The sequence below is a fragment of the Pristis pectinata genome, chromosome 39 (genome assembly GCF_009764475.1).
Source record: "Pristis pectinata isolate sPriPec2 chromosome 39, sPriPec2.1.pri, whole genome shotgun sequence".
Classification (NCBI taxonomy): domain Eukaryota; kingdom Metazoa; phylum Chordata; class Chondrichthyes; order Rhinopristiformes; family Pristidae; genus Pristis; species Pristis pectinata.
In genome coordinates this window covers 1,120,408-1,148,193 of record NC_067442.1, presented here as the reverse complement: position 1 = coordinate 1,148,193, position 27,786 = coordinate 1,120,408, and the positions used below count along the sequence as shown (strand labels likewise).

At 47.9% G+C, this 27,786-nt stretch overlaps 1 protein-coding gene across 1 annotated transcript in view; it reads right to left on the bottom strand.

Moving 5' to 3' along the window:
- The window catches only part of LOC127587151 (carcinoembryonic antigen-related cell adhesion molecule 5-like), a 244,103-nt gene that overhangs the window by 104,787 nt on the left and 111,530 nt on the right, over positions 1-27,786 (bottom strand). The window contains exon 9 of the mRNA XM_052045344.1: positions 11,762-11,888. Within this exon, the coding sequence (XP_051901304.1) occupies positions 11,762-11,888 (127 nt within the window). The remainder of the gene's footprint in view (positions 1-11,761; positions 11,889-27,786) is intronic.

Below are 27,786 nucleotides of genomic sequence, written 5' to 3'. Positions count from 1 at the left end.
GGAGAAATTGTTTTTTCCCGAGAGTAGAGAATCTGTGGAATTCTCTCTCCAGGGATGCAGTAGGGACGACCTCATTAAACATATTTAAGACACAGTTAGATTGATTTTTGCAAAGTGGGGTATTAAGGGTTATGGGGAAAAGGCAGGCAGGTGGAGCTGACTCCACGGCCAGATCTGTCACAATCTTATTGAATGGAGGAGCAGGCTCATGGGTGCATATGTCATACTCCTGTACCTATTTCTTACATTGATGCTACCTTACGTTCTTATGAGTCTTTACTTCCCGTGGCTTACGAACTCATTGTTGTGCTTTCCAGTCTCTACGCAGATACGACATCCACATTCACATTTTTCTCTGTGCCATAGGTTGAGGGAGAAGTGGGGACGGCAACAGAATTTCCAGTCACCACATTTGTCGGAAGGTGGACTCAGAAAGGAAGGGAGTTCCAGCATCCAATGGTTCTGGGTAAGGAAGCCGAGTTCTCATTGCCTTCGAGAATGACGCCAGGAATCTGGACCCAGATGGTGAGGCTGGACATCGTGCAGGAAAATATCTGTTAATGTTGCGTTGAGCGATTTGACACTCACGCTTCATCAGACCTTGCTGAGTGTGCGATCTTTACCTCCTCGCAAAAGGAAGGATCGGTATGGAAACGTAGAACATATTGGGTCATTATACCCGGAGTGACGGCGTAGCGGCAACGCATGGGCGGCTGCAAGAGGATCCTGGCTAATAGAAACACGAAGCCTGGTTCGCCAACGATTTGAATTCGACGCTCTGTTTCGTTTATGGAAGCGGTAAAGGACGGACCGGTCCCTGATCTGCATCAAGAAAGCAGAGGAGCCATTTTGCACGGGAATGATGTGGGGGAGATGTGGGAGGCAACCAGACAAGGGTTAGAAGTGTTAGGTAGGGAACAGAGTTGGGTGCTTGAGGGAACCAAGGCCAAATGACACCATTCATTCCTGATGCTGGGCGATGAGTCAGCCGCGAGGATATGACAGCGAGAGACACGGAAGAACTGAGGATGACATGGAGAAACTTTGTAACGGAAACGTGAGAGAGGTTTTGTGCAGCGGAACATTCTTTGGTTTGTTATCCTGTTGTTCTCGCCATTGATAAACCAACAAATCCCTCCGCATCACAAGTGACGTGGTCTGAGGAAACAAAATACAATTCACGTTGGCCGACAGTCGGAACCTGTGTGGAGTTACAACTGATGGTGTCAAACACAGCAATATGCTCTGTAACCTTTTGAGATGTCCTGAATGTGCATATTTCCTGTCACGTTATAAGTTTTACACGGCTACAGGTTCAGTAAAGCGATTCCTCTAATGTTCAGTGTCACCCTGCACCTGTCTCCAGCCCACACTGCCTGATGTCTGTCATCTAATAGCCGCAGGGAAGTTGTAGCATGTATCTGTCCATTCTATGGTCCACGTTTCAAAGACATGAATAAGAATGCAAATGTTTCCTTTTTTAAGAACATGTTGTGTTACTTGTCGATCGTAATGCTCTCATACCTCCTCAGATCGCTGTAAACTGATCGATCTTCCAATACCAGCCCCTGTTGAACATGAACAGGTCGTTATGATTCGCAAACAAATATTAGCAGAAGCAGACAATAGCAAAAGTATGTCAAAAGATCACATCGAATACGTTGCGTGTGTTCCACGCTGAGCCCGATAGGCTCTTGGACAGCAAGTGAATCGGCGTATATAGGATCGGGTGGGAAAGGGAGCGGGTGAGACAGGATCAGCTGTGAACTTGTCATGTGTTGGAGGGGCTTCCAGTGGTAGAGTCGTTCACACTTGGTTTTGTTTCGAAACGGAGAAAATGGAAGTATTTACCCCAAAAGGAATAAAACATAATTCCCTTACCATATAAGTGGAGTTTTCATCGGGCGGGTGAGGGCTACTCTGTGGATGGGGAAATGAAAAAAAAAACGAATGAATGATCCAACCAGACAGAAAATGTTATTATCGCTCCTCCTCAATGAAACCTGAAGGAATCAGTGTATATATCCATTGCCGCTTTGAACGATTTTGTACCGAACGCCTATTCTACACACAGATAAATTTTGCTACGGAATTCGATCGAAATGTCCTCTCAGAGATATGGATCCCTAGAGTGTCATTAACCCCGTTTATCAGAGAGTCCAGTGGTACGACAGTTCGGAAGTGAAGTCAGTTGGCGGGCTACAGGTGATCAGGACTATTCCCAACCAGTCATAGAGTCACAGAGCCATACAAAACTACTGCATGGAGACAGATCATTCGGCGAAACTGGTCCATCCCGACCATGGTGCCAACAAGCTTGTCCCGATTGCCCGAGATTGGCCCATATACCTCTTTAGGCTTCCTGTCCATGCAATATACAAACGTGTTTAAAGTTTGTTCTGAGGTAGGAGAGTGAATTCGAACATGAAAGAAAGAATCCAATTTCACTTTTTATCCATATATTTTCCGAAGGACTCCAGTCTGTTGACTCCAGACCACAACTGCTGCAGGAGGAATTATTCATATGGTTCTGCAACAACATTGTCCCTTATGTATATAAAAATTTATGGTGATTATAATATCATCATGCTGTAATTGTACTAACCTTTTGATTCCTTGGCATATTTTCATACGTCTGTGACGAGTCTGCAACATCCGTAGTCAAGGTATCTGTGGGAATACAACACTGTTAGTTATCTGAACAAACAGATTCAAAATAATTTCCCAACACGGAGAAAGCCGTTGGACACATTGTATATGCTGTTGTAGCGGTTGCTACCGTGGAATAAACAAGACGCTAGTCGGAGGATTGCCAAACAAGAACTGGTTTATTTTTCCCGCCTTGCGCGGGCCCTTTAAGGGAGACTGTTCCCGCCCAAAACAACCGGCAATGACGTAAGTCGTACGTCATCAGGACTTTCCCGCACGCGGGTTCTCCCCGTCGCTCGGAAAGACGAGGCCCGCCGCCATCTTGGGCCTCTTCGCTCCGACGCCGCGCGACCCGACTGCCGAGCCGGTTCGCCCGACTAGACGGTGAGTCGCCACACTGTCACATTAATTCCACGAAATCCGCCCCTTTCGTACAAGCCCTGTAGATTTTACTAAGTTAAGTTCTGATGTTGTTCTTCTCCTTCTCGGTGGCAGGATTTGGAGATCCTCGTTGTCCTTGAGAAATTGGTGCCGATCCAGTTCAATGAACGGCCAGGTCAAGCATTGCAGAATTTAGATATGCAGAGGAAGGGCATCATTGGAAAAACTCAACTGTTAATCAATTTCGATTCAGAGTCTTGCAACCTTGAAGATTTACGAGCGATCAAACTGAAGCAAGGAACGACATTCCAGACAGTAGCAAATCTATACAGAAGTATTGATCCTCAGTCACCTTCCCCGATGCCCCTTCATCTCACTGGAATATAACTCTCTATGCAGCCGCTTAAAGACATCCCAGGATACCTCATGATTCCGACTGCCTCTTTCACGTTTTTGGATGAAAGAATTATGCGAGCGTCTCTGTGAGGTCCACGGATCTGCGCAGAAACATCCTTTGTAATTCCTGTTACATGAAGTGATGGAGTATTACAGCCGACAGAGATGCACAACCACTTTGATCTTACGTTCCTGCATTTGGATCCTATCCCTCTTTTCCTTTCCTATACATACACCTGTGGAAATGCTTTGTAAACTCTGATTGTACCTGCCTCAACCACCTCCTCTGGCAGCTAGTTCCAATCACCGACCACAGTTTGTGTGAAAAGCATGCCTCTATTATCTCCGTTGAATATTTTCCCTCTCACATATTTACTCTTGATTCAGATTCCTCTGCGCTTGGAAAGGTCTGTGACTATATACTTCATAATTATGTGAAGCTATGAAAGGTCAGCTTCAGCCTCCGGCACTCCAGTCACAACTATCCCAGCGTATAAGCTCTCCTTGGAACTAAAGTCCTCCATTCCAGGCAACATCCTGGCGAATCTCTTCCACACACGACCACATAGTTCCATACTGCGGTGAAAAGAAGAGCACACAACTTTCCAAGTGTGGCCCAACCAACGTCTTGTACAGACATCTGTGCAAAATGCTTTCTACTCACTCTTTACTCCTGGTTTTCTGCTCCCGTGATGTACGTTCGGAACTTTCATCCTAAGTAAACAAAAGTGGATCAAAATATGAATCCTGAAAATAAAGATTGTTTCAATAGACTAAATTAAAATAAAATTTAAAAAAAATTAAAAAAGAATTTTAAAAAAAACCTCTGCCTTAATGCGTTCCTGAGACACAGATCCCCAATCATTTGCGGGGAGTCAGGAAGATGCTTCAAAATTTCCAGCAGTTCAGGAAGATGCGGATTAGAACAGAAAGTAAAACAACAGAGACGGCTGCGGACACGGAGGGGAAAACCGGTTCGGTTTCTGGGATCTGGGAAAGCGAACAAATAAAGTTTGTTCAGAGCGGTGGGGGACGGGCGGGTAGAGCCAAGTGATTGGCTAGAGGTTGTCCACGTGACACAATCCCTCCTGGCGCCGGCGAAGGGAGGGCAGTGAATTGTTCAGCACAGCAGATCTGTCGGAGGGACTGACGGTCGAGGGGAAGGAATGAGGCAAAAGAAGGAGACAAGGTACTGGGATTGTGCGATGCAGAACACCCGAAATACAACATAGATCAATACAGCACAGGAACAGGCCCTTCGGCCCACAATGTCTCTACTGAACACCATGCCGAATTAAACTGAATCCCTTCTGCCTGCACATGGCAGGTGTTCCTCCATTCCCTGCACATCCATCTGCCTGTCTAACAGCCTCTTAAACGTCACTATCGTATCTGCCTCCACCCCCACCCCTGGCAGCACATTCCAGGCACCCACCGCCCTCTGTGTAAAATAAAACTTGCCCCGCACATCTCCTTTGAACTTTACCCCTCGCACCTTCGACCCTGGGAAAAAGGTACCGGCTGTCTACTCAATCTGTGCCTCTCTTAAACCCATAAGCTTCTGTCAGGTCTCCCCCCAGCCTCCGCCGCTCCAGAGAAAACAACCCAAGTTCGGCCAATCTCTCCTTATCGCTCATGCCCTCTATTCCAGGCAACGTCCTGGTGAACCTCTCCTGAACCCTCCCCTAAAGCCCCTACATCCTTCCTGTAACGGGGCGACCAGAACTGCACACAAATGAAAGAGAGTGTTACAAATAGAGAAAGATTGAGTAAAAGATACAGCTGGATGATCTTACATCAGAAATGACCCGAGAGAGGCCCGGCAGCGGGTAGAGCCGCTACCTCACAACGCCAGACACCCGGGTTTGATACCGATCTCTCTCTCTCTCTCTCTCCCTCTCTCTCTCTCTCTCTTTCTGTGTGTGTGTGTGTTTGTGTGTGTGTTTGTGTGTGTGTCAGTGTATGTGTGTGTGTGTTTGTGTGTGTGTCAGTGTATGTGTGTGTGTGTGTGTGTGTGTGTGTGTGTTGGTGGGGGGGGGTGTCTATGTGCGGCGACCTCGCACATCCCAGGTTTGTGCGGGAGAAGAGGTTAATTAGCAGCTGTAACTTTCACAAGTGCAGGTGAGTGGTCGAACCTGGGCGGTGGGCGTGGGTGGGGGGCTGTGTGTGAAGAATAAAGTAGGTCCACAGTGAATGGGCGCTTGGTGCAGACTTGTTGGGCCGAAGGGACTGCTTATGAGCTACAACGAGTGCAGGTGAAGCGCTGAGCTTACGTTAGAGCGATGTGGATCTGTGGTTAAAGAAAGAGAACTTAGAGTGGGGTGCAGACTCAAAGTGAGATGGAACTGGAAGTTGATGACCACGTTTACAGGTGTTCTTCAGTGTGGTCACGCAGCCCACATTTGGGTTTGCTGAGGTAGCGGGGACCACACCGAGAGCATCGGAGGTACGTTAATCACTGCTTCACCTCGAAGGACTGGCCAACCTGAACTAATCCCGTCAGTCCACAACTCGTCCATATCCCTCCATTCCCTTCCTGTTAAATGCCTTTTGAACATTACTGCTGCATCTGCCTCCCACACCACCCCAGGCAGCGAGTTCCAGCCACCCACTACTCTCCGGGTAAATAATAATTTGTAAACTTTCACCTTAAAGTAATGCCCCTTGGTATTTGGCATTTCCATCCTGGGAAACACAGCTCTGACCGTCTACCCTATCTCTGCCTCTCATGAATTTACATACCTCTAAGAGGTCTCCCCTCAGCCTCTGCCGCTCCAGAGAGAACAACCCAAGTTTGTCCGACCTCTCATAGTTTAAATCCTCTACTCCAGGCAGCATCCTGGTGAACCTCTTCTGCACCCTCTGCACGGCCTATGCATAATTCCTCTTAAATTTTGCTTTTGTATCTGCTTCCACCACTTCCCCCATCAGCGTGTTCCAGGAACCCCACCACTTTCTGTGTAAAAACACGTCCCTCATAACCCTCCTTTAAACTTCCCCCTTTCACATTAAATGCATGCCCTCTAGTATTTGACATTTCCACCCTGGGAAAATAGACTTTGACCGTCTACCCTACCTCTGCCTCTCATCGTTCTATAAACATCTATCACGTCTCCCCTCAGTGTCCGCTGCTCCAGAGAAAACAACCCAACCTCTCCTGATGAGGTGAAAGGACTGGTCTTGTATCTCCGTGGTTCCATGGGAAGGTGCTTTGAGGACTGAGTGCTGGAGGGGAGGGAAGAGCGCATCAGTGAGCTGCAGAGGAAGGCTGAAAATGCACAGGAGGGCAGGAGTGGTACGTTGGTGGAATCTCAGTGAAGGTGGCCGAAGGTTTGGATTGTCCGTAGAATGTGGAGGGTGGTGAGATGGAGTGTGAGGACAAGGAGATAAGGGAAAGGTGTTCGGCACACTTGCCTTTATCGGTCAGGGCACTAAGTACACGAGTTGATGCGTCATGTTATGGTTGTACAATACATTGGTGAGACCACATCTGGAGGACTGTGTTCAGTTCTGGTCGCCCAGCTATAGAAACGGTGTCATTAAACTGGAGAAGGTGCATGAAAGATTCACAGAGATGTTACCAGGACTGGAGGGCTTGAGTTACAAGGAGAGACTGGATAGGCTGGGACTGTTTTCCCTGGCGCGAAGGAGGCTGGCGGGTGACCTTATAGAGGTTAATGGCGTTTATAAGGTGGATGTTCACAGTAATTTTCTCAGGGTAAGAGAGTCTAAGACTAGAGTGTGCAGGTTTAAGCTGAGAGGGGAAGGCCCTGAAGAGGACCTGAGGGGCAGGTTTTTCACACAAAGGGAGTGGTAAGTATATGGCACGAGGTCTCCGAGGAAGTGGTCGAGGTGGGTCCAACCACAATGTTTTAAAGGCACTTGGACAGCTCCATGGATGGGAAAGGTTTGGAGGGATCTGGGCCAAACAGAGACGAATAGGACTAGCTCAGGTTGGCACCTTCGTTGGCATGGAACTGCTTCCCTGTTGTATAATTCTGTGACGCTGTGACTATCTGCCCAGGTATTTGAGGTCAGCTCTGATAGATAGGATGAAAACAAATGGAATGAAATTTTGATGATCCAAGTGGATATTAGTTTAATTTAGAAACGTGATCTCAAAGCAATAACCTAACTGGGAGGGGAGGAGGGAGAGGGAAATCAGGGCATCTCACTTCCTCATATCCATGCCAGACCCGGCTTCGTGTGAGGAATAGCCAGTGGTACTGACGGCGGAGTAATCGTTAAGCAAAAAGCTCAAATGCCACCCTGGCAAAATTAAATATTTACGATTAAACAAGCTTGGATGAAAAGCTGATTTATGAAGTTGTGAGCAGGAGTGAGGGCAAGAATTTGGGGCAGCCTTCCCTTGATCGAAGGAGGTCTGCTGTTGCTTCTGCGTCTATATGTGACTCCAAACCCAAAGTTACTGACTCTTCTCCGAGGCGGTCGAGGGGTTAGCAAGGACTAGCAATGAGTGGCCTCCTTTAAATCCCACGGATGGATCTGTTCACAGATCATAGCAAGGCGGCGTGGCTACAGCCAGCAAAGATCAGTTGACAAATTTTAAACATGTTGGGAAAATGCTACGGCCCCAGAACTCCCTGACATGCACTCCCTCTGTGGTGGGCCCAGCAGTCAACCGCCAAGGAATCTGTAACTCTCAACAGTGGGGATTTATCAGAGTCAATGGTGGGGAGGTTTCTTGCCCAGTTCAGCACGGAAACCAGCCTTCCCTCCACTGACTCTGTCTGCACTTCCCGCCGCCTCAGGAAAGCAGCCAACATCACCAAGGACCCCTCCCACTCCGGTCATTTTGTCTTTCCCCCTCCCATCGGCAGAAGTTACAAAAGCCTGACAGCACGTAGCCCAGGGTCGAGGACAGCTTCTATCCCGTTGTATAAGACTATTGAACAGTCCCACAGTGTAATAAGATGGACTCTTGTCCTCACAATCTACCTCGTCATGGCCCTTGCACCCTACTGTCTGCCTGCATGCACTTTCTTTGTAACTGTGACACTTTATTCTGTCTTTTTACTACCTCGATGTACATATAGAAGGAATGATCTGTCCGGATGGCACGCAAGCAACCTTTTCCCCGTATCTCGGTACATGTGTCAATCATAAACCAATAGCAATTCTTGTTTCATTCTTTCATTAAGATATAAACCAGTCGATTTGGTCTATCAGATGCAGGGGATTTCCCACAGCCGCGCCCTTCCAGTTATTTCCCTGTAACCCACTCTCTCCAACAGTCTGAACAGACTGCCTACTTACACTGTGGGGTAATTTACCTTCGGGTAACACGGGTCTCGGGTCAAACTGAGCAACCCACACACACACACACACACACACACACACACACACACACACACACACACACACACACACACACACACACGACACACACACACACACACACACACGACACATACGTCACACTCCCCCCCACTCACTCCCACACACTCTCACACGCACTCTCTCGTGCATACACACATACGCAGACACACTCACACATACCCGCACACACAGACTCTCTCTCACACACATAATCACACACTCTCTCTCGCACACACACACCCATGCAGACACATATTGAGAGTCTCTCTCACACACACAAATACACAGACACACTCAGTCACACTCTCACACACTGAGACTCCCTCTCTATCACACACTCACACTCATACAGACAGACACACACTCAGACTCACTTACACACATAAACACACACACACACCCTTAGACAGGCAGACACACTCAGACTCTCTTACATAGACAGACACAGACAGTCTGTCAGACACACACACACACACACACACACACACACACACACACACACACACACACACACACACACACACACACACACGCACACACAGAGCAACAAGGGCACGATGGGAGCCCGCCCTTATATCACCACAAGCCCTGAAAACTCGGCGGATGTGGCAGTCCGACTGTCAAATCAACATCGAACCAGCTGGACCCTTCACTGGAACAACACCCATTGCCGGAGGAACTCAACGTGTTGAGCAGCATCTGTGTTGAGGGGTGGGCTGGGGGAGCGGAGTGGGATGATGGAGGAACCGCTGACAATTCCTCCCCCTCCCCCTACCCCTCCCCCACAGATGCTGCTCGGCTCGATCAGCTGAGTCCCTCCCGTAGATTGTGTCTTGCTGCAATTCTGACCTCGGCTGCGTCTGTGGGGCCGAAGGGTCTGTTTCTGTGCTGCACGCCTCTGTGACTCTATGACTCACCATAGTGCACTTGTTTAGATAATTTAACATCAAAAAGATGGGGAGTCGGCACTATTAACTCACCGAAACAAGAATGGACTACTTCAGCTACACGGGGCGTTGAAGCCGCCTCGTCGTAGAGCAATTTCACGTGATAACAATGTGACCTCAAGAATAGGAGATTGGGATGCCTCCAGCTAACTGTCAGTGAGGGCCGGCAGAGGTGCAGCGCCAGAGACGACATTGGTGGCCGAATGCACGACGTTTCAACATTCCCCGTAGCTGGACTTAACCACACCAGGTGTTTACTGTTGATGACGTCGATAATTACAAGTTAGAAGCCTCATTGTTGGGAATTCAGCAATGATTATTTTATATTTAGCATTCTGCTGCAGGAGCGCTACCAGTCAATGTTTGTCAAGTTCCCCGAATGTCGACGAGCTCCCTGAGAGCAATGGCAGTGACTGAGATGGTTCTCAGCGGGGGTGGCTGAGGGTTGGTCGCGGAGGCGGATTTCAGGCGAGCTGCGAATAGGTTACTGGGGTATTGACCTCTCTGTGGTAGCCGGCATTGGTAGACGGGCCGCGCAAGGAGGATAGACTCCCTTTCCTGGAGGATCTGAGAGTCGGCGGAGATAGGTCCTTCGGCCCAACGAGTCTGTGCCGATCACCAAGCACCCATCTGTACCAATCCCAGTTGGTTATTGCAGGAAGGTTGGGGCTTAGAGGTAGGGAGGTGTGATACATTACTACAGTGTTGGCGAGGCCACGCCAGCGGTGATGGGCACAGGTTGGCGTCATTTGTTTAAGGGGAGACTGACATTTGGAAGCAGCTGAGAGGAGATTCATCGGCAGTTCCTGGGGTGAGAGGCTTGTCTGTAGAATTTGTGTTTATGTTCTTTGGGGTAATAAATTATAGAGGAACGACCTTACTGAAACATCTCAGACCCTGGGGGCATAGGACAGGGGCGATGTGGAGGTTTAGCCCAGTGGGAGAGCCTCGATCCAGGGGACGGTTATAGGATCGGGGAGGGGGGTGGGTGTGGTGTGTGTCTGTCATTTAACACTGAGAGGGTGGGGACTTCAGGCAGAGGGTGGGGAATCTCGGGAGCTCTGCCCCGGAGGAAGTTGGAGGAATGAGGCTGATTAAAGAGGGAGGGAGGTATATGTTTCGGAGATCGGTGGGAGGGCAGATTGAGGGAACTGAGACAGAAGGGTAGATGAATGATGGTATTGAGTGCTAGGGTAGGTTGGAGGGGCCGACTGGCCGACTCCTGCTCCTATTTTCTGCTGTTCTTGCTCACCTCCACATCCCTATCAACTCCCCACCCCCCACATAATCTGCCTCCACCAACACACCAGTGGTGACGCACGCTGACTATAACTCACCGTTGGGATGTGGGAGAAAACCCACCCGGTCACAGTGAGAATGTGCAACCCCCCCTTCCCCCAAGACAGCGCTCGAGGTCGGGTTCGAACGCGGGTCGCCGGCGCTGCGAGGCAGTGGCTCTACCCACTGCGCCCCTTGGTGATTCGCAGTCACTCAGGGCCTTCAAAGGGTGAAATTCCCCACACGGACCGCAGCGGTCCAAGGAGGTGGCTCACCCCCACCCTCTCAAGGGGCGACCAGGGACGGGCGATAAATACCGGCCTTTCCTTTACACTCATATCGTGTATATTAAAGCAAACTCTTCGTACGCTACAGTGTTGGAAGAAACTCACACGGAATCTCTTGAAGGGACCGATGTGAACTCTGGGCATACAGCGGAAAGCAAAGTTATTTGTAATAAGGCGGTGTAACGTTACGACCGACCCCACCTGACCCCTACGCGGTATTAATTGGATCCGTGTCCGATGGAAGGGAGCAGAGTTTCTCGACAAAACACCAGAACGATGACTGACCGACAGACACAAGATGAGTGAGGTTAGAGCAGAACTCGTAACACTGAACAACGTGTGAAATTCACTGCAGAAACACGGGCAACGCAGACCAACACGACATATGACACAAATGGTAACCGTGCAACAAATCTTTGGTTGCTTTAGGACATCAGGCTTTGGATAGAACGCGCAGAGAAAGTTTGAATGAAAGGTATTTACCTGCTTCCTTGTGTCTTGACGAACCAGGCAACTGCTGCAGCCACAAGACACACTCCAGCAACTGAGCCAATCACAATCCCGGCTATCGCCCCACCTGACAAACCACGTGGAGCGGTTGCCGTTTTCTCTGCAAATGAAAATAACAAGACAATGAGACGTGATCCAGGGGAATATCACAAAGTGAATTAAACAGATTCTTCTGTTGTGATTGCTTTTGATACCCAGGATTTGAGTTTTATTCCAGTTTTAAATAACAGAAAATGAAATGTCACCTGGATAGAGAGTCGCAGAGTCTTCGGCCCAACCAGTCCATGCTGACCAAGATTCCCACTTGAACTAGTCCTATTTGCCCAAGTTTGTCCCATATCCCTCTAAACCTTCCCCATCCATGAACCAAGTGCCCTTTCAATGTTGTCAACGTAACCTGCGTCACCCACTTCCTCTGGCAGCTCGTTCCGTTTACCGGCCACCCTCTGCGTGAAAATGTCGCCCATCAGGTTCCTATTAAATCTCTCCCCTTAAATCTGTGTCGTCCAGTTCTTGATTCCCCAACCCTGGGAAAAAGGAGATGTGCATTCACCCTATCGATGCCCCTCATGATGGTATACACCTATCTGGTCTATCTGGAAAATTATTATATTTTAATTAACCCATATATTGCAGGGAATAGCTGGATTTGCTTTTGAATTTGCTTTTTCTTTAAGAAGCTCTGATGTTCCTTCCAGAACACGCGTGCTGTCCAGCGCCCACCCCGCTTGCGTGTGGGGAACACGGCTCAGTGGGGAGGATGGTTAAAATGGGGCAGAAATGGGGCGCAAAGAAAAAGGCGGAAAAGATTACATGCAAGAACATTTGCCAATGAAATGCTGAGCCTGAACTGCTCTGTAATTGCGAATGGGGTACAGAACACGGAACAGTACAGCACAGGAACAGGCCCTTCGGCTCATACTATCTCTGCCCACAATGATGACAATTTAAATTCCACATCTGCCAGCACACGATCTATATCGCTCTGTACCCTACCTCTTTATGTGTCTGTCTAAATGCCTCTTAAACGCTTCTACCGTGTCCGCTTCCACCGGTTCCAGGAACCCACCACTCTCCGTGTAAAAGATCTGTCCTGCACGTCGCTTTTAAACTCCACTCCCCCCTTAAAGCCATGGGCTCTGGTGTTGACATTTTCACCCTGGGAAAAAGACTGACTGTCTACTCAATCGCTGCCTCTCATAATTTTATAGATCTCAATGAGGTCTCCTCTCAGCCTCTGCCGCTCCAGAGAAAACAATCCAAGTCTGTCCAACCTCTCCTTGTATCTTATGCCCTCTAATCCAGGCAGCATCCTGGTGAACCTGTTCTGCACATTCTCCAAAGCCTCCACACCCTTCTTGTGATGGGGTAAGCAGAAATGCACACAATACCCCAAGTGCGGCGTGACCAAAGGTTTATACAGCTGCGACGTGACTTCCTGACTCCTATGCTCAACGCCCCGACCGATGAAGGCAAGTATGACGTGCGCTTTTTGCCCCACTGTCACGAACCAGCAACAAAAGAAACACACTGAGCATGATTTAGTGTTAAAAACTATTTTATTAATCACTACTTATGATAATACGTAAAATAAAAGTAAAAATGTTAGTATGTTAGACTTCAAAAATGTTAAACTTTGAACGTTAACCCCAAAACTAAACTCTTCGTGTGTGTGTGTGGCAAAGTCCCAAACTCCAAGTTCAGGAATGGTTCTTAAAGTTCAGTTCCGCAAGCCATAAGGTGAAACATGAGCAAGGGCTTCTTCAACAACCACCGTTGTCAGAAGATAAGACATAGACGTAGAGAAATATAGAGAGAGTAAATACGAAATCCAAATGTTCCACGATGGAACCCCAGCGACACTTCAGTGTTTACTCGGTAGTGACTTCTTCACCCCGAAAAGCATCCGAATCGTGGTCGTCCACACATAAATACCTGTTTCCTTCTACAGGTCAGCAACAAAGTGAACTCCACCGGATTACTTCCAACTTCCATACATGGATTTCAGTGGCAGACACAGTTACAGTTTCTCATCCATCGATAGAGAAAACTAGCAGGCTGGTGTCTCTCTCCCTTCTCTCTGTCTCTCTCCTTCTCTCTCTTCTCTTCTTCTTCTGACTTCTTCAACAACGCCATTACGTCCTTTATCTTCTATTGACGTAAACACGCCCCCCACACACATACACACACACACTCTCTATCTTAAAGGGACTTTCACTGAGTTCATAACACCACCCTATCTACTGGTGTTGCCACTTAATTGGCCTCTCACTCACACGTGGGAACCTACTGACGTCGACTTTTGTCACACACAAAATACCCCCCAGTTCACAACAGTTGTCGACAGAAATGTGCCTGCCTTTACTGGGAGAAGATGCCGCAGTTTCCAATGTATATTCTGTCCCTGACTTTGCTTGTGTGTTTTGCTGCGCGGCGGAAGAAACATAGGAAGCGAGAGAAGGCCATTCGACCCTTCAGACTGCTCCGCCCTCCCATAGGATTATGGCAAAACCCCAAACTCTAAATACAATGAAGGAGCTCTGCTATTGTTTCATCAAATGTCACAATATCAACCCAAGGCCCTTGGAGTGCTGTATACACTTCTGGTCACCCTGTTATAGGAAAGACGTGGTTAAACTGGAAACAATGCAGAGAAGGTTTACCAGGATTTTGCCAGGACTCGAGGGGCTGAGTTGGAGGGAGTGGTTGGGCAGGTTGGGTCTTTATTCCCTGGAACATAGGAGAATAAGGGGCGACCTTACAGTAGTGCTTAAAAGTTATGAAAGGCATAAATACTGTAAGGTGGATGGTAACAGTCCTTTCCCCAGGGCAGCGGAGTCCAAAACTAGGGGCATAGGGTCAGGGTGAGAGGGTAAAGATATAAAAGGGATCCGAGGGCCAACCTTTTCACGCAGAGGGTGGTGAGTATATGGATCGAGCTGCCAGTGGTTGATGCAGGTACAATAGTATCATTTAAGAAGCAGTTGGATAGGTACATGAAGGGGCGCAGCTTGGAGGGATATGGGCCGAATGCAGAAAATTAGGACTAGCTGGGTGGGCACCACGGCCGACAGAGACTGGTTGGGTCGAAGGGCCTGTATCCGTGCTGTGTTGTTCTATAACTCTACAACTCTAAGACCACCAGAATAGAGTCGGACTGCAAAACATCTGGTTGCAAAATAAAAAAAAAGAAATGCTGGAGATCTGAAATAGTAACTGAAAATCTTGTCAACGTTCACTCTGTTTCTCTCCCCACTGCCGCTGCCTGACCCGCTGGGTGTTTACTGCGATTTCTGTTTATATCTCTGTTTTGCAACTTGCCTGAATATTTGTTTCGTTTTGAAACGCGCAGCTGGGGAGCAGCAGGAGCGACAGAAGGGGAAAGAGAAAATATTAGAGAAACTCAACAGTTGAAGCAGCATCCATGGAGAGAGCAAATGTTGACTTTGACGGATTCTCTTCCCACAGGGGCCGCCTGACCTGACAAGATTTTACAGCATTTTTCCGTTTTTATTTCAGCATCTGCAGTTCCCTGAAACCAATATTCTCCTGCAGAATTCGGAGAAGTTTCTTTCCCCGCTCACGGTTACTCAAGTCATACAGTCATTGCTATGCAGAGGAAGGACCAGTCGGCCCATCGAGTCCGTGCTGGCTCTCTGGAGAGTGATCCAACCTGTCACATTGCCCTGTTCTATCCAGGGAGGCTGACAGTCTATTTCTTTCACGTGTTGGTGTTATTTCCTTTTGCAATCATGGATTTTCTCCTCTCTCGCCGCACTTGTAGGCAGTGAGTTCCGAGTCAGCCGTAAAACAGTTCCCCCACACATTCCGCCTGCATTTCTTGTGTCCCGAATCCTTCGACAACCAGGCGCCGAGAACAGCCCATTCCCATTCTACACATCCGGCAAATCTCCACTCAGCCAGCTTTGTTGCTCGGGAGACAAAGCCAGTATCACATGGTGTGGCAACTGCTCTGCCCGGGACCGCAAGAAACTGCGGAGAGTTGTGGATACAACTCAGCACATCACGGAAACCAGCCTCCCCTCCATGGACTCAGTCTACACTTCTCGCTGCCTCGACAAAACAGCTAAGATAATCAAAGGCCCCACTCAACCCGGACATTCTCTCTTCTCCCCCTCCCATCAGGCAGAAGATACAAAAGCCTGAAAGCACGTACCACCAGGCTGAAGGACAGCTTCTATCCCGCTGTTATAAGAGTATTTACGGTTCCCTGGTAAAATAAGATGGAATCTTAACCTCACAATCTACTTCGTTATGACCTTGCACCTTATAGTCTACCTGCACTGCACTTTCTCAGTAACTGCAACACTTTACTCAGCATTCTGTTATTGTTTTCCGTTGTACTACCTCATTGCGCTGTGTAAGGAATTTGTCTGTACGAACGGTATGCAAGACACGTTTTTCACTATATCTCAATACAAGTGATAATCGTAAATTAATGCCAATTCCAATTCCAATTCTCCGCTCTAGCTCTGGAGCTGAAGTGCCTGACCCCTGGGCGCACACTGGCAGATCTCCACTGCAGGTTTTCAAGGACCGTCACACCCTTTCTGGACACCAAAATTGTGGGCTGACCAGGATTTTGTGAAGCATTAATACAATTCCATTTCCTTTGTACTGAATATTTTCTTTCTGAAGCTCTGGATCCCAGACTTTCTTAGTAATTCGAACCATCTTCAGAGAGTCCATTCAGAACTCTGGGTCACCTTCAGGGAGGGACATCAGACAGTGGAACAAACCGATGAAGCACTGGTTCGCATTTGGGTTTTGAAAAGAATGACTCTACTGATGGGAAGAGTGAGTACTCCAGTTAGTCACTTGTGTACAGTTTGGGTCACCCTGTTATAGGAAAGCCGTGATTAGACTGGAACGAGTGCAGAAAAGATTTACAAGGATGTCGCTGGAACTAGAGGGCCTGAGTTATAGGCAGAGGTTGGCCAATCTGGGTCTTCATTCCTTGGAACGTAGGAGAATGAGGGGCGACTTTATAGAAGTGTTTAATAATATGAGAAGCAAAGATAAGGTCGACGGTAACAGTCTTTTCCCCAGGGTAGAGGAGTCCAGAACGAGGGGGCATAGTTTGGGGTGAGAGGGGAAAGGTGTAAAAGGGACCTGAGGGGCAACTTTTCACGCAGAGGGTGGTGAGAATATGGAACGAGCTGCCAGAGGAAGTGGTTGGGGCAGGTACAACATGATCATTTAGGAAGCTGTTGAATAGGTACATGGAGAGGCGGGGCTTGGAGGGATATGGGCAGAATGCAGGGAATTGGGACTAGCTGGAGGCACCGGGGTCAGTAAGGACTGGTTGAGCCGAAGGGCTTTTATCCGTGCTGCATTGCTCTATGACTCTATGACTCTAGTTGGGTAATACCACGGTCAATCAAGCACATATATTCGGTGCCTATCCCCCACTTACTGCCCTATTAATGACAATTACCATGCCTTTGTTAGAACAAGTTTCTGCAGTTTATCTGTAGGTTTTGCATCGGCCGATCTTTAAATATTTACTTGATGTTGACTTTGCTTGTGCTTTTGAGTGTGGTTGTAGAAAATGACGTCCACTCCATGCACTCCGTCTATACCTCTCGCTGCCTTGGTGAAGCAGCCAGCGTAATCAAAGACCCCACCACCCGGTTCAATCTCTCTTCTCTCTTCTCCAGTCAGGCAGAAGATACAGAAGCCTGAGGGCACATACCACAAGACTTAAGGACAGCTTCTATCCCACGGTGATAAGACTATTGAGCGGTTCCCTTATACGATGAGATGGACTCTTGGCCTCACAATCTACCTTGTTTGACATTGCACCTTATTATCTACCTGCAATGCACTTCCCTGTAGCTGTGACACTTTACACTGTATTCTGTTATTGTTTTACCCTGTACTACCTCAATGCACTCTGTACTACCTCAATGCACTGTGTAATGAATTGATTTGTACGAATGGTATGCAATAAAAGTTTCTCACTGTACCTCGGCACAAGTGTCAATAATAAACCAATACCAATACCAATAGCTTGATAAACGCAGCTCATCCCAGCTCTATCTAACTGACAGTCATACGCTTACCCATTTCTCCGTCACTGGCTGGCTTGGGCATGCCAAAAGACACTCGTTTACTGAACAGACATTTCGGATAATATCCTGATATTTCAGATAAAATTATAACATAGTTATATTTTGTGACGTCTACCAACTTCAAGTGTGACAGACGTGAGGAACTGACATTAATCACAAACCATTGTAGTGAATTCGTGTCAGCAAGACACAACAGGTATAACTCGCAAGGCAATTATTCCTGTCTTCACGTACAGAGAATGCCTCAGCCCCAATACTGTCCAAGTTGAAACAACTCTTCCAATTCCTGCTTTTATTTTTCTTGTGGCAAAGGAATGCCAACAAGAAGGAATTTAAAACTCCCCCGACCACAATTATTGGGAGGTCCTTGAAATCCCAAAACATATCAAACCAACGCAAGTGGGACACTCGGCCCTCTGTGTCGGTTCTATCTCTTGGTCGTGACATCACATCAGTCCCACTCGTACAATCATACCTCGCGGGCCTGCATATTATTCTCTCTCCAGCGCCGCTCCAATTACCATTTGAAGGCTGTTTCCAACACGTCCTCGGCCCCTCTCCGGAGACAATGAGTTCATCACCGCCACACTCTGCATAAATAACTTCTCCTTCACACCCAGCGCAAATGTTGCTAAATATTCATTTGTCCGTTCTAGCGCTGGAGCTGAAATCTCTCCCCCCCCCCCACCCACCCCCGGTGCCGCTGCGAGAAATCACTCTCCCGCTCTCTGCGGGACAGTAACATCCGTCCTAAAGTGCGGCGAGTGGACCTGGGTGCAGTATCCCCGTTGTGACCTGCAGATTGTACACGATACATGTGGCCGACTAACCGCGCTCTCACTGTGCGCTGCCGCCACAGTGTTGAAGCACATGTCCATCGCTGTCCTTCCGTCCCTCAGTTTGCCTGAAGACAAGGGGTAAATGTCTTCACCCGCTTATTTGGGTTTAAATGAACTTCATAAAATGGGACCCTAAAAGCCGCAGATGCTAGAAACCTGAAATAAAAAGAGGAAATCCTGGAACCAGTTAACCGGCCAGGCAGTGTCCGTGGAGAGAGGAACAGTCAACGATTCAAGTCGAATCCCCAGAACTGGTCGAGGAACCTCGTCAGTGCCGTTTTATCCCCCTCTCGGTTGATGGTCCATTTCACCTTTGTTGGCCCCGTTACTGCTTCCTCCATTTCCCCGCCTTGGGTTGGGATCTTCGACGTGAAACGTTGACTGCGTTTCTCCTTCCACAGACGCTGCCCTACCCACGGAGTGTATCAAGCGTTTTCTGTTTTATCCCAGCACTTTCCGCGACTCAAACTGCTCGAACTGGCTCCGACACAGGCTTGTTCGGTATGTCCAGCAGCTGATTTTCATTCACAAAGGGTTTGTTATCTTTAACTTCGCGAAGTTAAGTTATTACTACCCAAGGTTCTGGGTGTTGAGAAACATTCCCGCTTCTCAAAACTCCAGAGACTCCCGTCCACAACAGGCAGCGCTGTAAAACAAAGTTCTCATTGCTTAAAACGGCTTCGAGCGGCCCCGCTCAGAAGTCCGGACACGGTAAGTCCCTCAGTTATTGAAGCAGCGAAACAGACACGGCTCTCCGTTATTGTCGCCGACTAGTTTCACTTGTTCTTGAGTTACAAAAGCTTGGCAAAAATGAGATGTAACCTTGTCCACTGTGGACGTAACCAAGGATGTTAAATTAACGGGAACCTGGCGAATAAGTAAACCCCTTTATACCCTTTGTCGTGGCTGATCCTCTCCTCCACGTTCAATGTCCCTGACAACAATGAATCTTTTCTTTTCCTCTGATGAGCAAATGAGAGAGAAGAGGAGTGCGCGAAAGTTGGAAAATAAAATCGGTGAGAACTGAATTAAATCGATCAAAGCGGAATAGGGACAGAAATATTTACTTACCCCGTGCGGTGACCTCGACAGTGAGGTTGCTGCGTTTCATGGTTACGTTGTTATAAACCTCACAAGTATAATTCCCACTGTCAACCGAGCTGACTGTCTGGATGGTGTACTGCTGCCCTGTCTGTAGATGATTTGTCGCATTGTACCATTTATATTCGCCACTGGGGACTGACTGGGCAGAACAAGTTAAGGTTAGAGGTGAACCAATATCTGCCACAAATGGACCCTGCGGCACAATTCTGACGTTGTCTGGGCCATCTACAAACAGAAATCGAGAAGGTATGTCCTTTCTGTAATCAGTCATATCAAACGCAAACTAATGTTCTGAGCAGCCTGCGTACTTACAGTTCACTTGCACGTAGATTGCTGCACTGCCGCTGTTGTAATCATTGTTTACGGTACAGTTAAATGTTCCTGTGTCAGTTCTCTTAACACGGGTTATGGTCAGATTTGCTTTATCTGAAGTTGTAAATATCCTGTCATTTTCCTGGATGGGTTGGTTATCTTTCAACCACGTTCGTCTCTGAATTGTGCCCTGCGCGTCACAAATGAGCGCAACTGTATCGTTGATTCCCACGGGACTTAAATTGTTGCGTGTTACAGTGACATTAGACAGAGGTTCTGTAAATACAAGTAAAGGAAAAGTGGAGTTACACCTTTTACCACAGTCTCCTCATATCAGCTGGGCCTCTGTTCACCAAGCCATGGTTGTCACCAGCACCTTGGCATTTACTGCAAAGGAACTGGAATTTAAGAATAGGAGGGTCCTGTTACAGTTGAGCGGGTTCCTAGAGAGGCCACATCTAGAATTCTGTACACAGATTTCATCCCCTTACTAAAAAACGCGATCTGGTAGCATTGGAGGCGGTCATAAGCAGATTTACCAGGCTCATTCCTGAGAGGTGGGTTGTCCTGTTAAGACAATCCGAACCCTACACCTAATGCATGGCCATAACCCTAAGTTTAACTCTATCCTTGAACCTCACCCTGAGCTTTACCATTACCTAGAGACTTTCGGTTTGTATTCATTGGTGCTCAGAAGAATGAGGGGTGTTCTTATTCCAACATATAGGGTTCTAAGTCTGATTGACAGGTTACACGCTGGATACTAGAGGGCACAGCCTTGAGGGGAGGGGGCAAGGTTAAAGGAGATGTGCGGGCTCAGTTTTTCTCAGTGGTGGGTGCCTGGAAGGAGCTGCCAGGGCTGGTGGTGGAAGCAGAAACCATATTGGCGTCTAAGAGGTAGAAACAGGCAGGGAACGGAGGGGTGTGGATCATGTGCAGGCAGATAGAATCAGTTTAATTTGGCAACATGTTCAGCATAGACACGGTGGGCCGAAGGGTCTGTTCCTGCTCTGTATTGTTCTATGTCCGATGCTAAAATGTTTCCACCAGTGGGGGAGTCATGAACAAACCGACACAGTTACAAAATAAAGGCCCGGTCATCTAAAACGTGGCTGAAGGGAAATGTCTTCTGTCAGAATGCAGTGAATCTCTTGGATTCTCTGTTTCCGAGCGTGGTGGATGTCGGATCATTGGATAAATTTAAGGTGGAGATTGATAAGTATTTGAACGATCGAGGAGTAGAGGGTTATGGCGAAATGGCACAGATGTGGAGCTGATGCCAACTTTGATCAGCTACGTTGATTCAAATGGCGGGGCAGTTCAGAGAGGCCGAGTGGCCTGCACGTTCTCCTATTTGTATGATGGTCTTGTGTTGGCATTATAACTTCTAATTTCAGTTTGATCTGATATCAAACACACCAGAATAATACAGCTGTCGAGAAGATATTTCCCCTTCTGGGGAATTGTACAGCTGGGGACCAAGATTCAGAAGTTTGGGATCTCCAGCTTCAAACGCAGATGGGGAGAATTTTCTAGAGAGCTGTGGGGGATCAGACACTGTATGTTCAAGATCGGCATAGACGGAGGTGTATTCGGCGATCGGGGAGTCAAGGGTTCTGAGGAACACTGAGCAGCGATGACGTCATTGAATGTCAGAGGGTGCTCGAGGGGCCGAATGGCAGACTACCCCCCCCCCCCCCACCTGCTGCTGATGTGCTTGCGATTTATTGACAGAGCAATGTTTGACCTCTGGGAAAGTTAAAATCTATGATCAAGAAAGCCAGCACTATTGTTTAAATGTAAACACTTGAAATATGATGATGAATCAATAATTTGTAAGAATAGCAAATACAGCTGTGGATGCACAGAACAAAAGCATAGAATCCGTTTATAGGAGATGTCTTTAGTTAAAATTACAGGTTATTAATTTTGTTCTTCTGTCGCTGTGCCGTGTTGCCCGCTCCGTCAGTGCGAACAACAGCTCTCTCTCTCCCGCCCTCTCTCTCCTCTCTCCTCGCTCTCTCTCCCTCCCTCTCCTCCCCCTTTTTCACCTCTCTCCTCTAATCTCGTCTCTCTCTCTCTCAGTCTGTCTACATTCGTCCTGATGTTAAACGCAAGGTGAACAATCCCAGAGTTTCCACCATTGAAGTTCCTCATCCCTGGATTCGTTCTCACAACTCTACTCCTCACCCTCTCCAAAGGCGAGAACTCTCATTGAAGGCAACTGACAGGGGATTTGCGGTACATTCATAAGGAGACATTCAAGCAGATAAATAAACGCAGGTTAAAGTCCATTGTGATAACAACCACAGGACTGCATCAGATCAGTCAGAGAGCTACAGAGTCACAGAGCATGGAAACGAACCTTTCGACCAAAAATGTTCATGCCGGCTATCAGTTACTTATCCGTAGTAAACCCAATTTCCAGTGCCAGGTCCACATCCTTCCATGTCCTGGCATTTAAAATGCTTCGCTAAATATTTGTGACATGCTGTGAAATTGGTGTGCCCCCCGACACCTCCTCAACCAGTACCTCCAGGTGAAGATAAGTAACCCTTAATCGCCTCCACATCTCCTACCCCTTCCCTTAAACATATAGACACGGATTAACCCGGATATTTACTTGTGAGGAGTTAAGGTAAAACCAAACGTTGAAAACCACAGTTCACGTCGCACAGATCAGATATTCATCTGCAGGTTACTCATTAGCAGGGATAATGCGCACTAAGGGATACCTACAATGCTCTTGAACTACCAGCGGTGAGTATCAGAAACACCTCGTTAATATTTAATTCTAAGAGGTCAGCCTGAAATGACAACCTATCGACAAGCTAAAAACGAGACCGGTGAGGAAAGATTGTAGTTGGAGGTTTAAATTCTATGATGACTTTTACCTCGTTTCAATTATTAGCTGGATAAAACATGTGTAACAGAAGCAGGAGTTGACCTTTCGGCTCTTCCAACCTGTTCGACCTTTTAATAATATCATGACTGATTTGTTAGTGGCGTCAGCTCCACTTTCCTGCCTGTTCATGATGACCTTTGACCCACCTCGTAGTCCAAAACTCCGTCTGCCTCAGCAGTTTGCGCAGTCACTGACTCACTCTTCACTGCTCTTTGTAGTCGAGAACATCAAAGACTCAGGAACTTCTGAGAAAGAACTCCAGCACACCTTGTCTCTCCCATCCCAGAGTGTTAACTGTGTCCCTATTTAAACTGCGTAAAAGCACGGATCATAGGTCTCGAGACCATTTTATATCTCCTCCAGATGTTTACTTATTCACTTATTTGTACTGGCATTATCTTCCTGCCCTCACTATCTCGAGAAGGTGGTGGTGAGAATCTCCGGAGTCTGGTTTCGACCCAGTGACAGAGAAGTCACAGCAATATTTTTCCAAGTCTGGGGAATCTGCAGGTGCTGGTGTACCCCTGTGCTCGCTGCCATTGTCATTAGTGGTGGACGAGGTAGAGTTCTGTGGAAGCCACTGTCAGTCTAGTTTGGGTGGGTAACGGCAGGGCAATTTGAGGATGGTGCACACTGCAGCCACTGGTGCAGGTGGTGGAGGGATTGACCGTCCAGGGGAGTGTGGGGCTTTGATCGAGCGGTCTGCATGGTTCTGGATAGTGTGGAGATTCTCGAGTGTTGCTGTGGCCGCAGCAACGCAGGCAAGCTGAGAGTATCCCATCACACTCCTGACTTGTGCCTTGTAGATTCTGGAGACACTTGGCGTATTGGGAGGTGAATCACTCACCATAGGATTCCCAGCCTCTGACCCGCTCTTGGAGCCACAGTAAACGTCTTGTAAAATATTTTCCACTGAATGTGTTCAGTTCAGTGGTGGTGTTCAACAGCCAATCACTGCGTGGAACCTGTTACCTGTTAGTTACAAGAGCGGAAGGAGACTCAATGGTTTAAGAAGAAAGCTGAAAGTCACCTTCCGAAGGCCTGTTTGGCCTACAGAACAGGTACTGAGGGCGCCAGCGACAGCCACATGCTCTAAATGCATGGAATCACTGCAGTAATGGAGCAGTTACATATCAAACCTACCGTGATCTTATGGAACTAATTATCTTTACAAGGGGAACATTTTCTTCAACAAGGAAGTCATTTAAAAAATAAGAAAAACCTGCTGCGTAAATACGTGGATGCATTATTTTCTGATTAAGCTTCTGTCACCTCTGAGAGATTCACAACCGAAACCTTTATGGAGGAAGTATTAGGTCAAAATGGATTTCGGCGAACAAGAGAAATGAGTCGATGACGGAAAATCTTGTAATCTGATCACTCCAACAAGTTTTACACGGTTCGTTGTTAGGAAAGTTGATTATTGCTGTTGGCCCCAGATTTAGGGAACATCTGAGCTGACACATTGCAGCGGGGTGAGGGGGTGGGGAGGGGGCGGGGTTTATGGAAACGGCAATGAAGTTCTCTGGCATTAGAACATAGAATATAGAACAGTACAGCATAATACAGGCCCTTTGGCCCACAATGTTTGGCCGACCTTTAAACCTCGCCTAAGACTATCTAACCTCTTCCTGCCACATATCCCCCTAATTCCTCCATAATGTTTATCTAGTAATGTCTTGAATTTGACCAATGTACCTGCCCCCACCACCGCCCAGGCAGTACATTCCACGCTCCAAGCACTCTCTGGGTAAAAAACCTTCTTCTGATATTAGGTTGGCAAAACTTTGCTTGATAGGAGAAGAGTGTCTAATTTGTCGTCACTAAAGTACCAGGTCTGAAATTCTGAACAATTCAATTCGTGGGGGTACCAAAAATTCCTGAGGAAAACGTAAAAGTGCTAAGGTACTGACATTCGAATGCGTTTAAAAATATAATGGCGGACGACGGGTGAGCGGCACCGTGGCGTAGATGGTGGCGCTGCTGATTCGCAGCTCCAAGACGAGAATAGGCACCCCCTGTGATTCAAGGAGAATGTAAGGGATGCTCTTGAAGCAGGGAATTAGAATTAAAGGGGAATGACTAGCTGCTCCAACTAGGAATAGTATTAAACTGGACTCGGAAATTAACAGGGCGGCGCTGGCTGGAGAATAGCCTGCAGGGAAAGAGCAAGGAATGGGACTGAGAGAGATTGCTCTCCAAGGAGCTCGCAGGGCACCGATGGGCCGTGCGGTCTCCCAGTGTGCAGTGGGAGTTAGTTGGTTCTAACTCCGACATCCTCCGGGATTGGGGTGGTGAAGCCAGTTCGCCTCTCGAGAACGGAGTGCCGCCCTGGTGACTTGGCCAAGCCGTGACATCCCGACAGGACTGTCGACCAAGGAGACCGGTGGCTGAAGCAGCGAGGAAAGTCTATGTGTAACCGTCAAACGACCCGGGCAGCAGAGGCGAGAAATGTGCAGGAACAACAAGTTCAACTTTGGAAGATGTTGGAAGAGGGACCAAGAAGTACTGGTGCAAACTGCCAAAAGAATTTAGTGCATTCACTCTGCAATCACATGGAGGGAAACTGCAACTTTACACATTCCAGTCGGGGCAACCGCCTGCATACTCAGAGACACAAGAGACTGTAGATGCTGGAAATCTGGAGGAAAACACATGGTCAGGCAGCGTAGGTGGAGGGAAATGTAGAATGGATTTTTCGGGTCGGGACCCTGGATCCACAGTGTGGGCTACTGCTGAGTTGTCTTGGCCTTTACAGCAGCTGTCTAAGTCTCGCTAAAACCAGCTTGGAGACTCCTGGAATGCTCTTTGTACAATTCTTCACTAGACATGGACATGATTGGCATTTATTGGTCTTCCCCGACTTCCCCTCCACTGCACCGACCCTCCTACTCAAACTGGTGGCAGTGAAGTTGACACGGCTGGTGTGTCTGGAGTCACGGACAGGCTGGGAAGGAGAATGTCCACTTTTGAGGACCCATATGGACAAATGCATGGTTATCAACATAAGGAAGCAGTCCGATGTTCCTTAATCAATACCCTTATTGTTCAGCATGCAAAGTTAATATTCTGAATCGATATTCTGCACAATTTCAGCCACTTAGTTCAGCAACCGAGTGTCCACTATCACCGTTGTGGTCTCGTCGGTAGAAAAAGGAGAAATGTATTACATACCCAGCAGAGTTATTTCTAGAGTTGATGCACTGTACTTTTCTGTGACATTGTTAAAGGCCTGACAAGTGTAATTCCCCGTCTTGCTCACAGAAATATTGTCAAGGATAAGTTGCTGCCCAGTTTGTAGAAAGGCACCGTTCAGATACCAATCCAGGTTAGAGGTTGGCCTGGACTCTGCGGAACATGTTAAAGTGACGATGCTTCCAGCAGTGTAAGGAGGGGAGTCAGGGTTAGTAGTGATATTTGGACGATCCGGTCCGTCTAAAACAAACGCACAAAACGGATTGCAGTAAATTACACGAACAGCAAAAGCAGCAGAGAAGCAGAGCGGGAGAGGGAGAGCAGCCCACCACCACAGAGAGTGCACAGCAACACCTTTCCTACACACAGAGAGCCGACTGTTCTATAAACCACACGCAGTAAGGCACATTTCCTTGCAAATTCAACAGATGCCTCACATCCCAAAACCTCACTCCAAGCCCCTCCCCCCCCCCAACCTGGAAAACAGAGCTCCACGGCACACGTCAGTGACAATCACCGCGCCTTGTAACTTCCTGGGGTTGGCGGCGTCTGTGTGGTTTAAGGGACAGAATCGTGGAAAATCCGCCCATCAGAATGAGGCCACTCAGCCCATCAACACTTGGACGAACTTAGGAACTGCTGCAATAAATGTGGAAAAAGACCCAGTGCTATGTGGGCGTGCAAATGCTTTCAAATTCCAATTTCTTAAATCCCAGTCCTACTGCCTAGGTGGGCCTCAGTCCCGGTCCCAAACCCAGTGTGTAACAGCGTGTATGTTAGGAAGTAAATTTGGACCACTCAGGTTAAACCCACTGGGGATTGTCGTTGCCAAATTGATCGGGGAGGCTGTAACTTTCCCCTCACAGGGGAAAGGGATGGATCTCTGGCTATTTCCAATTCGGGTTTCTCCGGAGCTCCGTCAGGAGGGTGACAGGCCCCCACTAGCTCTGGCACTTCCTCGCCCTGATATTTTCCTCCCTGGGAGTGGAATTATTTTCAGAGTTCCTGGCTGATTCTGCACTGGGCCAGAATTTGAATGACACCCCTCAAGCCCCTCATCTGTGAAAGCATCCGTAAACTTATCGCCCCATAGAAGGATCACGATTCTTAGTGTTGAAATAGAATCAATGCAAAATTAGATTTTAGAAGCGATAGATGTGTATTTGATTGGATGGGGTCGAATGCGAATGTTATTACAAGTCCTGCTCTGGACTTATTACAAGTGAAGCCCTTTCGGTCCACGTTAGCTGTCCAACTTGTCCCTGGTGTACCGGGCGAGGGCTCTGCCTGACCTCATTTTTCAGGAATCTCACCCAGTAACTTCTTATCTCGTTGGTTCACAGGAGGTGGCCGTCACCGGCAGTGCCAACATTTAATGAACATCCCCAATTGCCTCTGAACCCAGGGGTCGGTAAGGAGTCAGCCTGATCGTTGGGCCTGGAGTCACTCATAGATCAGGTCGGGTTAACCGCCACATCTCCTTCCCCTGAAGTACATGAGTGACCCAGATTTTTTCCCACAATGCTGTAGTTTACTGGTCACCTTTAC